We start from the raw sequence: 12,280 nt of genomic DNA, 5'->3' as shown, positions 1-12,280 counted from the left end.
AACTTCCCCCCACAACCTCCTTGTCTTTAGCAATCACGCGGACCGAGCCGCGACAGTCACAAGACACCGACGATTTGTGGGCGCGTATATTTTTTTCTAAACACGATTCCGGCAGAGCACGGGGAGGCAAAAGATGCTAACGTGCCGTCTGCAGAGCGCTAGGCTGGAAAAATCGGAGCGGCATGTAAGAGATCGGCGGCGGGGCGCCAAAGGAGGCCGAGCCGTCCGGTGACCCACCTGCGTCTTTGGAGTCCCCGCCGGCCATTTCCTGGGCGGCGGCGGCGGCGTCCGCTTTGCCCTTGCCGGCGATGTCGGGAACGGCGTTCCTGCGCCCGCTGCGATCGCAGTTGATGAAGTCCGAGTACGACGTCTCCACGTCCATCATCTGTCCGTGACCGGCGCTCTCATTACACCTGCCCGCAGACGGACGGACAGACGGTTGGCAAATGGTTACTTTTCATTCAAATGCCGCCCCCAAGCGGTATATTTTGGTTTACAGGCTCTGCTAATTGTTACTTTTGCTTCAAATGCTCCCTAACCCTCAACACTTTCTAGTCAATCTCTCTCTCTCTCTCTAATGTATGTATACAGTACTGTATGTATTCTCTCCATGTTATTAAATGTTTTTTTCAGTACAAACCAATGCGTGTTACTTATACAAGCCTTAAACATACAAATGCACTTATATAAACCTTCAATATACTTATATAGGCCTTAAACATAAATTATAATACAAAATATAGCACTGAGCAACTTACGAACAATCGCTCGGAACCTAACTCGTTCGTAAGTAGGGGAGCGTCTGTATAGATACTTTTTAAAAATCAAGAACGGCTTTGGGGAATGGGCCGCTCGTGTGCGGGTTAGCGCATCAATTGATTGGGGTGCGCTGCTGAAAATGCTTTCAAAAAGTCACAACGTGACCCCTGGGGGAATGTTGACGACAAAGGCCCCATCGCGCCCCCCGCGCTGCCGAGTTAGCCCTCCCTCTCTCCCTCCGGGTTTAGCGACGATCCCATTCTTCATTTCTCACCGAGTTTGGTCCACCGACCTTTGACCTCAGCGGCCCACCACCGGACCACCGTGGCGTTCACCAAAGATCCGGCCGGAGCGCAGACTCGCCTCCGACGGACATTTCCCGGCCGCTGAAGATTTGCCCCTTTGGTTTTGACCGGCAGGCTTTGCCGAGTTAATTCGAGCGCCGGCTTCTATTTATACGCCCGAGCTCGTCAAGAGAGGGGAGGGCCGGCGGGGAGCAGGTGGCCACTTTGCCTGATTTGCTTACGCACCGTCCTTCCGCGCAGGCGGGATAAAAACGGCCGGGAAACACGCGCGCCGCCGTCGTGGTCGCCTTTGGCCGCGGCGACGGGCCGAGCGGGGAAATGCGTCGGCTGTGGCGCGTTACCAAATGAGCGCTAGCGATCCATGTGGACAATTTTCTGGTCAACCCTAAACTTTGCCTTTTTTATTTCAATCAAAGGGGAAATGACAATCATACGACCGCTCGTCATACAATATTCTCGTCTTACGACGGACATTTCGATCGAATAATTCGCCCGAGATATGATCAAAATTTCGTGATGCGACCAAGCCAGGTGGCCATGACACTGTCTTTTTTGCATCTCTTTTGTGTATAACAATATATCTACGAGCACTGGGCGAACTTATTTTATTTTATTGCATTTATTTCTTAGCATTTTTCAGGAAAACAGATCTCTGTTAATAGAAAACGGGTTGGACCGTCAGAGTGACTGCTATAATTATATTTTGCATGTATTTAATGGCAGATATTTGTTCTTTGATTGTATTATTCTTATAATCTATTTAAGCATTTTTTTAGCAGATGACTTCACGCCCCCCTTGAATTCTCTTTACGCCTCCCTAGGGGGGCACGCCCCCCAGTTTGGGAACCACTGATCTAGAGGGAATGGTTTGTTTGACCAAAAAAACGGGGGGAGGGGTAAATATTCCAAGATTTTGGGCGGCAGAAGGTGGACCTAGCCGACCCGAGCGGTCGATCGGAACGCCTCGGCGTTCTGCCGACCGGGCGTTTGTTTGGACGGCCCCGATGCACGTGACTCGGAGGGCCGAGGCCTTCCTTTCCCTTGGGAAGCGGCGACTCGTCGGGGACGACGGGAAACTTTGGCCGTGGGCAAAACGCCATCGCTCGACGTCAGCTCTCATATTTGACGGCGATGGCCTGAGATTGGTTCTTTCTCTATCCCAGAAATGTGAGACGGTCCACCGTTTCAAGACGTCTGGTGGTGGTCGGGGCTCCGTCTAGCGTTGAAAGCCAGCCACGCAACAGGCTGAACTCAAGCTTCTCGGACTGTTTTGGTCGGGACCCCCCCGCGCTCGTGCCCCAAACATTTGGTGGGGCGCGAGACGAGCCGGCTTCCCACCCCCGGTCTTTGAGCCTCCGTCGCGGTCTTGAGCCTGCGTCTGTCTGCCAGGCGGGACCAAGCGAGGAGGCCCCTTTGCCCGCCTGCCCTTGGCGTCACCTTTTATGCCGCACGATACAAATGGGCATCTGAGCACTTGGACATGTGCAACAGTTTGTCCGTGCGGGAGAGTCAGTCAGTCAGTCAGTCGGTAAGCGACATCTTTTCCATATTAGGCAGCTTCGCCATCGTCGGTTGGAGATGATGTGCGTGTGTGTGTGGGGGGTCGTGGGTTGTTCCCTACCAATGGCTGCCCTTCGCTGGCTCGGTGCTTCCCCCAAGTCGCCCCCTTTCCTACTCGCTCGAGCCCCCCTCCCCGAAAAAGAAGGAGCGCGCGCGGATGGAATGGAGGCTCGGCTCGGCTCGGTTCGGTTCGGCTGGAGCTAAGCTAGCGGTAGCGGACGTCTCTCAATTAAAACGACGTCACTCGGCCAGCCAGCCACGATTGCGGAGGCGGAAGGAAACAAAAGAGCCCGAGCGACTTGAGTGCGACCGCTTCCCCCCGAAAGGCGAGCGAGCGAGCGGCAAAACAAGGACTAACTCACCTTGGTGTCCAGGCCTCCTCCTCCTCCTCCTCCTCTTCTCCGCTTGTTCCGAGGACCCCGCTGTCCCTCCGGCATGGACTCGCTCCCTCGTCTTTTCCCTCCTTTCCCGCTCAAGTCGAAGCTAGCCAAAGGAAGCCCGAACGGACGTCGAGCCGAGATGAGCCGAGTCGAGCCGAGCCGAGCCGAACACAGCTGAACTGGGCTGCCGTCAAATGAGCGAACGACGTACTAAGGCGAGCGCGAGCACGCACACACGCACGCGCTCGCTCGTTCACTCACTGACAAGAGGTCGGGAAAAGCTCTTGCTCCAACAGCTGTTCTCTTCTCTCTCGTTGGAAACAAAAACAAAAAGGAAGGAGGATCCTCATTGGGGCTGCCCGCCCGCGCCCAATCGACACATCGCGATACTTTTAGTGGCCGTCATGATCCAAATATAACCATGGTTTAAACCAGGGGTAGGGAACCTATGGCTCGGGAGCCACATGTGGCTCTTCTCATGGGTGCGTACGGCTCTACGTTAACGTGAGCAAAAATATGGAAACCGCCGAGTCCCGAACGCACCAATAGGAGCGTCACGTTAGCCCTGTGGCGCCACTTTAACTATAATATTTTTTTATTGTGTGGGTATTTTGGGGTCCTTTCAACACTTAAAGTACAAAAAGTCTCGGAATTATTTTAACTACATAATTACACTGTTGCTAGGGGGGGGGGGAGGATCAACGAGAGACCTTTTGCTCATTGTAATCGAGTTAAGACAGTGGTTTTACTCCTACAGTGGTAATATATCAAAATGAAATAGCTACAACAAAATGAATGAGTCAAATATGTCATATTCTTCACACTGAATGAGCGATAGATATGTTTTTAATCAAAGCGGCTCTTCTGTCTCTTTCTCAAGCATTTTGGCACAGCTCACAGGTTTGTCCATAGTATCTATCGTTGTCGTCGTCCAGATTTGGCCAAGTGAGAGTTTTTCCGGCCGGCATAGTATGGCGATTAACATAGTATGGCGAGGCGAGGGGAGTCAGTAACAGGAGTAGAGTTGCGAGCGCGGCCCCCTGAACTGGCGCCGGTCCTCGGGCGCCTCCTCCGGGGGCCGGCAGAACTCGGCGGCCAAGTCCTCCTCCGAGTCCATTAGCAGGTCGGACCAGGAGCGCGCGTCCGCCGTCGCCGTGGCCACGCCGCCGTACTCCTCGGGCAGGACCGAGGGAGGGATCTGTCGGTGCAGCGAGCGCAGGTCCGAGCTGTGGAGCGTGTACTGCCCCAAGAAGAAAAAAAATCTTATCTCACGCACTTTTCAATTCATTCAAATGTCTCCGGGTTGACAATTGTATTGATTTTTTGCCCAATGTGACCTTACAGGACCTGGCAAAGGCAAACATTACCAATTTCATGGATTAAAAATGGGGAAAACAGTGCGGCAAAATACTGTATTTTCACGACTATAAGGCGCACATAAAAGTCTGAAATTTTCTCCAAAATAGACAGGGCGCCTAATAATCCAGTGCGCTTTATATATGGACCAATACTAAAATTGTTATCACGATAAAATAAAATGAATCAGTTGATAGGGTACACCGACTCTACTATTTTTACCTGTAGACAAAGTACTGCGCAGTGACTGCTGGGATATGTAGTAGTTCTTTTGTCAATACACCCAATGGATTGTGGCCTGTATACATTGACATCAATACAGCTTGCCGTTGGAAAAGTTACGCTAGCTACCAGCTAGCTACTATTTACGAATGGATTGTGGCCTGTATACATCGACATCAATACAGCTTGACAAAGCATGGAAAGCACAGTTGGAAAAGTTATGCTAGTTACCAGCTAGCTACTATTGGCGACTGGATTATGGCCGCCTGGACGAACGTATAAAACTCAGCGTTTTCGATGACTCATTTGGGCATTTGTTCAATTGGGACACGGAAAATGAGGACTTTGATGGATTTGTGGGTGATGATGACATGAGTAAGTTGTAAAATGGCTAAATAAAGTACAACCGAACTCAGTTTTCCTTCCGTTGCCTTTTTAAAAACGTGTTTTTAGCGTGTGGGTGTAGCGTGCAAGAACTCTATTTCCCAGCAGTCACTGCGCACCGGAAACCGGAAATAGGCTGCTTCCGGTAGCCAGCGCTATTACGGTTAGATATTCATATATAATATATAACATATATGCGTCTAAAAAAACGGTGCATCCTTTGTGTTTAAAATACAGAAATAGCACTCGTTACTGACGCTGCGCCTTTAAATGTGATGCACCATATAGTCGTGAAAATACGGTACATATATGCAAGAAGTGGGACATGGTCTGATGACGCCAGGCACTCACTGACTCACCCGCTGGGCCATCTTCTCCTTCAGGAAGGGCTTGATCAGCGCAAAGATGCCTTTGAAAATGCGGGGCTCGTTGACCACGTGGACGGCCTTGATGCGCACCGGGAAGCCGTCCTGCGCGTGCCGCAAAGCGCCCATTCGGTCGGGCAAAAGCAAAGGTCAGCCCGCCCAAAAGCCACCGCCCCGAAAGCCAACCCACGGCCCTCGTCCCACCTGAAGGACGGCCACCACCTTCTTGGCCAGGAAAGGCCCCGGGTCGGAGGCCTGCGACACGCCCACGCCGCTGTAGTCGGCCAAGACCACGACGCCGTTGACCTGCGTGGCCTCCGCCTGCACCAGCTTCTCCAGGGTGAGGTACACCGCCCTCACGTTGTCCACGAAGGGGTAATGTTCCGCCTTCCATCTGCCTGCGTTCGATACCGTCAAAGAAATCAAGATTGGAATGAATGCTCCATTTTTAGGGGGCCAAATTTCATTTTGCCACCTCCATAGCGATCGGTAAATTTCTGAAAACCCTAACCCAGCCACACGAAGGCGCCAAATCCCCGTAGATTTGAACTCAAGGCCTTATTAGGCAAGGCCCAAAGGAGCGGGGATGCTTTGCTACTAGACCTGGGGTGGGCAAAGCACCCCCATCCGTCTTTCTAGTGAATTATTCCAACATTTTTGGGGAAAGGACGTTTGTCGCCCCGGCGCCTCCCGCTCCGCACGGAATTCGAAAAGGGGGCGAGCACGGAATGCCCACCTGGACGTAGACAGAGGATGTACCTCCCGTCGGGGTCGGGCCGCGGCAGAACGGTGAGAAAGCCGGCGTCCAGCACGTGCTTGACGGCGGACGGCCGGAGCCCCCGGAAGACCTCGGGCCAGGCCGTCCGTCCCGCGTGGTAGTTGAGCAAGAGGCGCAGGGCGCGGTCGTAGTCGAACTTCCTGGCCCGCAGGAAGCGCAGGAGGAAAGCGTCGTCCAGACGAGTCTGCAGATCCGGCTGCTCCTGAAGCCAAACGAAACGCTGATGATCGGCGGAAACGCCACGGGAGGCATCCGGACACGTTCAAATTTCAAAAATTGCGGTCTTTGCTCATTAAAAAACAAATGAAAACTTCAAGGTGAATTTAAAAAGGTGGATTGTAAAAACTCCCCAACAGATGAATGTTCAAATAAAAACAAACGAATACAGACTAAAATAAACACGAAACGAAAAAAACAATGTTATATACAGACCCTCCCCTACTTACGAACATTCGAGTTACGAACAACGGTACATACGAACATGTCTGCAAATTGCGTTTGTCGAAAAATGTTCGTAAGTTCAATTTTGTATTGCGCGCCTTTTTCCGAGTAGTGCTTCTTTCCGCCGCTAATACCGACGACGCCTGGCGCTGTGATAGCTCAGCTCACCTAGCATCCACCTTCCTCTGCCCAGTTCGTTGCAATGCAGAAGTGCGTGAACGTATCTCCAGTGCGCAAAGAACATTTTTATCATTAAATATCTCGTGCATCCATTATTCAATATGGTTGGTGAAAAGCGAAAGGCTTCTAGTGAGGGAGGTGCAAGGAAGAGCCAAGCCATTTCATTTGAAACCAAAGTGGCAATAATAAAAAAGCTTGATGCGGGTGAGAAAATGGTGAGCGTTGCATGCGAATACAACTTGAAAAGTTCGACCGTCGGTACCATTTATAAACATAAAGATCAAGCAGCAGGACCCAAATATTGAACGTTGCACAAAGTTTGCAAATCAATTGAATGATGCCATACAGTGCTACCGCATCATTTATGATGGAAAAAAAGAAAACTGCAATCGTCATTAGATAGCTTCTTCTATGAACAATCGATCAGAACCTAACTCGTTCGTAAGTAGGGGAGCGTCTGTACAGGCTAAAATAAACACGAAACGAAAAAAAACTGTTATATACATTTATATACACAACCCCAATGTAATGAACGGAAGTTTGAGTAAATAAACATAGAAAAAAGTTGACGGAGAAATATAAAGTGGTAATCAAACCGTAAAAAATAAATCAACAACAATCCAATCGTAATAGTATAGCAATATGAGTCAAATCTGCTGAGTCATTGAAATCGTCAATAGGCAGGTGGGAAAGTGAAGGGCGTTTGATGGGGAATTTGTTTTGCGAGTCGGACGGACACCTTGAGGATCATGTCTCGCAGGGCTTGCGCATCTCGAAGACGCCACTCGGGCTTCTCCTGGAGCTCCTCCCGCGCCTTGGCCACCAGCTCGGGGCTCAGCGTGCACGCGTACACGGGCGGCGGGGGGCCGGGCAACCAGCTCGAGCCCACGCACGCCGACTCGCCCATTGGCCTCGCTAATGCTAATGCTGATAATGCTAATGTTGCTTAAAGTTCGCTCGCTTGCTGGCAGCACGTCACTCCACCGACTCCATGACTCAAATTGCGTCAGCCTGGAAGGAGGCGCTATTGGGGCGGGGGCTGGCAGACAAGGCCTCCGCCTCCGTCTGCGTCTCTGTGTCCGCTCGGTCGACCTGTCGGGAAAAAGGCCAACTCCCCACACAATAACAACAATCGCTAGCTAGCGAGTGAGCGTGGGGCTCAACTCACTTCCGGGTCGAAAAAGTAACCCCTCCCATTGGCTAATAGACGTCACCTGATTTGCGCGTCTGTTTTGCCCGGAAACCATCGCATCCCATCTGCGCGCGAGCAACGTCGTTGGCGGCCATCTTGCGTCAGAGAACTTCTTATTACTTCTTTTCAATTCATCGACTTTAAGTCTTTAAATTGTGGATTTTCAGAGAGATCCTAAACCAAGCTGTTTGTGTGCACATGACATCTTAAATCTTGATGAAAGCGGATGCGTTCTCTGTTTACAGATCATTTTAGTGTTTTTGATAGATGCATTTTTTTTATCTACCCTAAAACAATATCAATCGCAAGGTCACCATCTTGCAACTACCCTTTTACAGAGGCCATCTATGATCTCAGCTAACTGGAAACCACAGAGCTCGAAAGGACGTGTCATATTGCTCGTGCTGGAGAAAATTAAATACAACATATTTGTCTCCTTGGAAGACAGCGAAAGCAGAAAAGAGTCAGCCAGTTAAACGGGACATTAAAAAGAGAAAAGGTTGACACGTCAGCGTGGCCTTTAGCTTTAAATTTAAAGCTTGTAATCCAAGTTGGGCATGAACCCAAAGTCCCAACGTCCAGAAACGACGAGGCATCGATGACGAGAGGAGCGATTGCTTGGGGACGACTCGTCCGGAGAGGGCGCCGGAAATCTGCCCCTTCACGGCCTGTTCCCGGCGAAACCTGCCAAAGACGAGAGGGCGTTTGGGCGTAAAAGGCGAGCATCCGTCCGGCGGGCGGGCGCCTGGCGCTCTCCTGGCCTCACCCGAGGGCCCCGCGTCCAGCAGGCGCAGGTGGCGTCCTTCCTCGCGGAGTTGGAGCTGAAGAAGCTGCTGGAGTAGCTGGCGCCTCAGCGCTTCCTGCACCAGGCCCATCCTCTTCAGCTTGTCGCCGTCCAGACGGAGCAGCGCCCGGCCTGACGCCGTCAGAACGGAGTCGGAGCCGGCCGGAGCCGATTTCACTTTTTTTTTTTTGTACATTTCATTGCCACTGCCCCCGCCCCCGGCGTTCTCCTGGCTACCTGTGATGGCGTGATGGGAGAAGACCTCCACCAGGACCAGGTAGTGGTGAGGGCAGTGTTTTTTGAGCCAGCCGCACACGTCCTGCTGCGTCCACAGCACCGCCGGCCGGGCCCGGCTCAACTGCGCGGGGCTGCTGTTGTACGCGCCGTAGTTGTCGTCGCGCCGATACTGAGCCACAGCACCAAAACGGCAAGGTTTGGCTCCGGAAAACACACGAGCGGGAAGGAAGGATTTGGACGGGCGTCAAATGTGCCCGAGGGATTTTAGCAGTGGCGGGCCGTCAGGGCCTTCGAGGCCTTCTCTGCTGGCCTAAGAAATATCTGAATCATATGTTATATTTTGTCTATCAATACTTATGAAATAATTCCAAATTGCCGGTTAGCTTCCTTTCATTGCTTTTCCCCCCTGTTTGCACTGCTTCCAGATGTGTATTTTCATATTGAAGCATTTAACCAATCACATTTCAGCCATTATTTGTTGCCAGGATCAGAAATCTGCCTCAAAGCCTTCACAATCAGTTCTGCGGGCTCTGCTGCATTAAACAAGACTGTTGCTTTTAACCAATCAGATTTCGAGTTGGCAACCCCACAATACTTTTTCGCAGCCATTGGCATTTTGCTGGCTGAGATACGTCATTGCTTTCACCAACTATGATTGGCTAGTAGGCGGGCCAAAGCCATAGTGAGGCAGCCAGAGATGGCAAACTCCACCCACAATGGCCGACAGAGGCAAAAACAAATGGATTTGGTTGCAGATTTGCTCACAAAGCTATTTCCCAGACGGACTTTTCCAGAAAAAAATTGACATCATTAAGAAAGAGCGGTCAACTCCGAAGCTAGCAAGCCTGTTACAGCCGGGAAAATGGTGCGTGCGCCACTTTCAGTGCGTTAACTTAGCTGGACAAGCAAATATATTGTTGTGTTGATTTAAAGCCATTTTCAAGACGGACTATGCCGGAAATACGACAGGACAGGCTCCACTTTCATCGTTAGCTTCGATGGCGATAGAAAAGAAGGATGAAAGAAAGGAGGATGGATATTGTGTACAGTTGTGTACGGACGGGGGTTACCTGACGGGCCTCGGAGCCGGGCCGGCGCAGCAGCTTGACGGAGCAACCCGGCTCCGCCTCCGCGGCGGCCACCCCGCGGCCCCGTCCGTCGTGCCAGGTCAGGTTGCTCCCCGTCCGGGCGCCGGGGTGCCGTTTCCGCTGGTCGGGTGGCGCCCGGTACTCGGCGGCTGGCTGGCAGAAACTGAAACTGGACGCCGCTGCGGAGATGGTGGCCACGCGTGGGTCAGGCTTTCCCCAACGCCAGAGGAGCCCGGACGACGGACGCCTACCGTCCAACGCCATGCCGCTCCCGCGCCGCGTGGGACCGGGTGGACGGACGGTGTCCCGCGTCCTCTTTGCAGCGCCGACCCGCTCTCTCTCTCTCTCTTTTTCTCCACGTGACATGGGGCACTTTTCGGAGAGTGCGGCCCGGGGCTCGGGCGAGCCATAATTAGGGCAGAAACCAGCGTGGAGTGACAAAGGAGGTCCTCCTCGCAACTAAAGCAGAGCCCGAGGGTGTCGCGAGCAAAAGGAGCACGTGTTAGCCTCCTTTGTCGTTGTCGCCGGACGTAGCGACGGCCAAACTGACCTCGCCGTCGACTTGCCGGCGCGGACGGCCAGGGTTAACCCTATGAACCCCTAACCCGAGAGGAATAGAAAATGATTGGTAAGTGAGCTAGCCATGCTCCAAAATGAAAAGGACGTGAGCCCAAATGAACAAGAAGTCACCGCAAATACAGACGCTCCCCTACTTACGAACGAGTTAGGTTCCCAGCGATTGTTCATAAGTTGAATTTGTTCCTAAGTTGATTCAATGCTATATTTTGTATGATAATTTATGTTTAAGGCCTATATAAGTATATTGAAGGTTTACATAAGTGCATTTGTATGTTTAAGGCTTGTAGAAGTAACCTGCATTGGTTTGTACTGAAAAAAACATTTAACGAACGATCGTTGAACTATTCAAGTTGTATGCCTGTGCAACGCTCACCATTTTCTCACCCGCATCAAGCTTCTTTATTATTGCCACTTTGGTTTCAAAGAGGGGGGGGGGGGGGGGGGGGGGGGGAGGAAGGGGAGGAAGGGGAGGAAGGGGAGGAAGGGGAGGAAGGGGAGGAAGGGGAAGGAGAAGAAGAAGGAGAATAAGGAGAAAAAGAAGCCGGCTCAGAGCGTCCGGCGGGTGTGCGTTCCAGATGCGCAAAGGCCTCCGAACGCGTCAACGTCAAATGTAAACGTCACCCCTGGGTGTCATGTGTGCGTCTCGCTCTCGCTTTGTTTTCATCGGGCTGATTTTTTGGCCTCTAAATCAAGGCCGTCAAAGTCATTTCAGCTGCTTGCCAGGGGAAATAACTTGGCCCATCCTTACTTTATAATTTCTTGGCGACTTTGGCGTAGCATGTGCGTCAGGCATGAGGGGCGTTTCCGCACCGCCATTCAATGAACACTTGACCTTTTATTGCCTGCCAATATTTGGCCAATCCATTTCGAGAGGGTGCGAATGAAGAAGGTCGGGCGGGACCGGTGCCTCCGATTGGACGTGACACGTCGGCGCGCGGCCCGAAGCGCTTCGCGATAAACCTCCACGGTCTGGAACAAATAAAGACTCGACAGAAATGGGGGGTCGGTGGAGGGGCTTAGGGTCGGGCTCGAAGGGCGGGGGCCGCCCTTAATCGGTGGCTAGTCAACTGCCCATTCTCAAATACCGTATTTTCACGACTATATGGCGCATCGTATTTTTAGCCGCAGTGTCAGTAACGAGTGCTATTTCTGTATTTTAAACACACAAAAGACGCACCGTTTTTTTAGACGCATATATGTTATATATTATATATGAATATCTAACCGCAATAGCTAGCGCTGGCTACCGGAAGCAGCCTATTTCCGTGCGCAGTGACTGCTGGGATATATAGTTCTTGCACGCTACACCCACACGCTAAAAACATGTTTTTTAAAAAGGCAACAGAAGCAAAACTGAGTTGGGTTGTACTTTATTTAGACATTTTACAATGTATACTCACGTCATCATCACCCACAAATCCATCAAAGTCCTCATTTTCCGTGTCTGAATTGAACAATTGTCCAAATGAGTCATCGAAAATGCTGACTTTAATACGTTCGTCCAGGCGGCCACATTCCATTCGCAAATAGTAGCTAGCTAGTAGCTAGCGTAACTATCCCAGCGCTGCCTTCCACGCTTCTTAAAGCTGTGTTGATGTCGATGTCCAGGCCACAATCCATTCGCAAATAGTAGCTAGCTCGTAGCTAGTGTAACTTTTCCAACGGTGCTT

At 51.5% G+C, this 12,280-nt stretch overlaps 3 protein-coding genes across 7 annotated transcripts in view; all 3 read right to left on the bottom strand.

Annotated features, from left to right (window-relative positions):
- pkig (protein kinase (cAMP-dependent, catalytic) inhibitor gamma) overlaps positions 1-12,280 on the bottom strand; it is a 37,222-nt gene that overhangs the window by 664 nt on the left and 24,278 nt on the right. The window contains exons 2-3 of one of the 2 annotated variants that reach the window (XM_077617478.1): positions 2,987-3,021; positions 238-413 (exon numbers count right to left, since the gene is read on the bottom strand). In XM_077617478.1, the coding sequence (XP_077473604.1) occupies positions 238-385 (148 nt within the window). In that variant the 5' untranslated portion in view covers positions 386-413; positions 2,987-3,021. Of the gene's footprint in view, positions 1-237; positions 414-1,033; positions 2,712-2,986; positions 3,022-12,280 lie in introns of those variants that run through there. The other variant, XM_077617488.1, reaches the window with a different exon arrangement.
- On the bottom strand, positions 3,833-8,296 carry ttpal (tocopherol (alpha) transfer protein-like). Of its 4 annotated transcripts, none has more exons than XM_077617439.1 (5): positions 7,470-8,296; positions 6,068-6,311; positions 5,536-5,729; positions 5,326-5,436; positions 3,833-4,244 (listed from the first exon to the last, which is right to left on the bottom strand). In XM_077617439.1, exons 1-5 carry the CDS (start codon positions 7,635-7,637, stop codon positions 4,011-4,013), a joined length of 951 nt encoding a protein of 316 aa, XP_077473565.1. In that variant the 5' UTR covers positions 7,638-8,296; the 3' UTR covers positions 3,833-4,010. The 4 variants fall into 4 exon arrangements, with proteins under 4 accessions (XP_077473565.1, XP_077473571.1, XP_077473555.1 ...); XM_077617445.1 differs by having other exon boundaries at positions 5,318-5,436; positions 6,091-6,311; XM_077617429.1 differs by having other exon boundaries at positions 6,091-6,311.
- Positions 8,423-10,360, bottom strand: LOC144087132 (sterile alpha motif domain-containing protein 10-like). The gene is made up of 5 exons (XM_077617465.1): positions 10,283-10,360; positions 10,014-10,210; positions 8,944-9,112; positions 8,689-8,838; positions 8,423-8,606 (listed from the first exon to the last, which is right to left on the bottom strand). Exons 1-5 carry the CDS (start codon positions 10,293-10,295, stop codon positions 8,584-8,586), a joined length of 552 nt encoding a protein of 183 aa, XP_077473591.1. The 5' UTR covers positions 10,296-10,360; the 3' UTR covers positions 8,423-8,583.

This window comes from Stigmatopora argus, chromosome 1 (assembly GCF_051989625.1).
Source record: "Stigmatopora argus isolate UIUO_Sarg chromosome 1, RoL_Sarg_1.0, whole genome shotgun sequence".
Taxonomy (NCBI): domain Eukaryota; kingdom Metazoa; phylum Chordata; class Actinopteri; order Syngnathiformes; family Syngnathidae; genus Stigmatopora; species Stigmatopora argus.
The sequence above is the reverse complement of the archived record's forward strand: the minus strand, read 5'-3'. Positions and strand labels throughout refer to the sequence as shown.

Bases quoted from the DNA above. Each gene is read 5' to 3' on its own strand.
- ttpal (XM_077617429.1), bottom strand. From the start codon at position 7,637: ATGGGCGAGTCGGCGTGCGTGGGCTCGAGCTGGTTGCCCGGCCCCCCG. The intron at 5,730-6,090 runs GTACATCCTCTG...TATCGAACGCAG, and splicing joins CGGCCCGACCCCGACGGGAG to GCAGATGGAAGGCGGAACAT. The intron at 5,437-5,535 runs GTGGGACGAGGG...CGGCACGCGCAG, and splicing joins AGGTGGTGGCCGTCCTTCAG to GACGGCTTCCCGGTGCGCAT.
- LOC144087132 (XM_077617465.1), bottom strand. The intron at 8,839-8,943 runs GTAGCCAGGAGA...TGACGGCGTCAG, and splicing joins CTCCCATCACGCCATCACAG to GCCGGGCGCTGCTCCGTCTG. The intron at 8,607-8,688 runs GTGAGGCCAGGA...CGTCTTTGGCAG, and splicing joins GCTGGACGCGGGGCCCTCGG to GTTTCGCCGGGAACAGGCCG.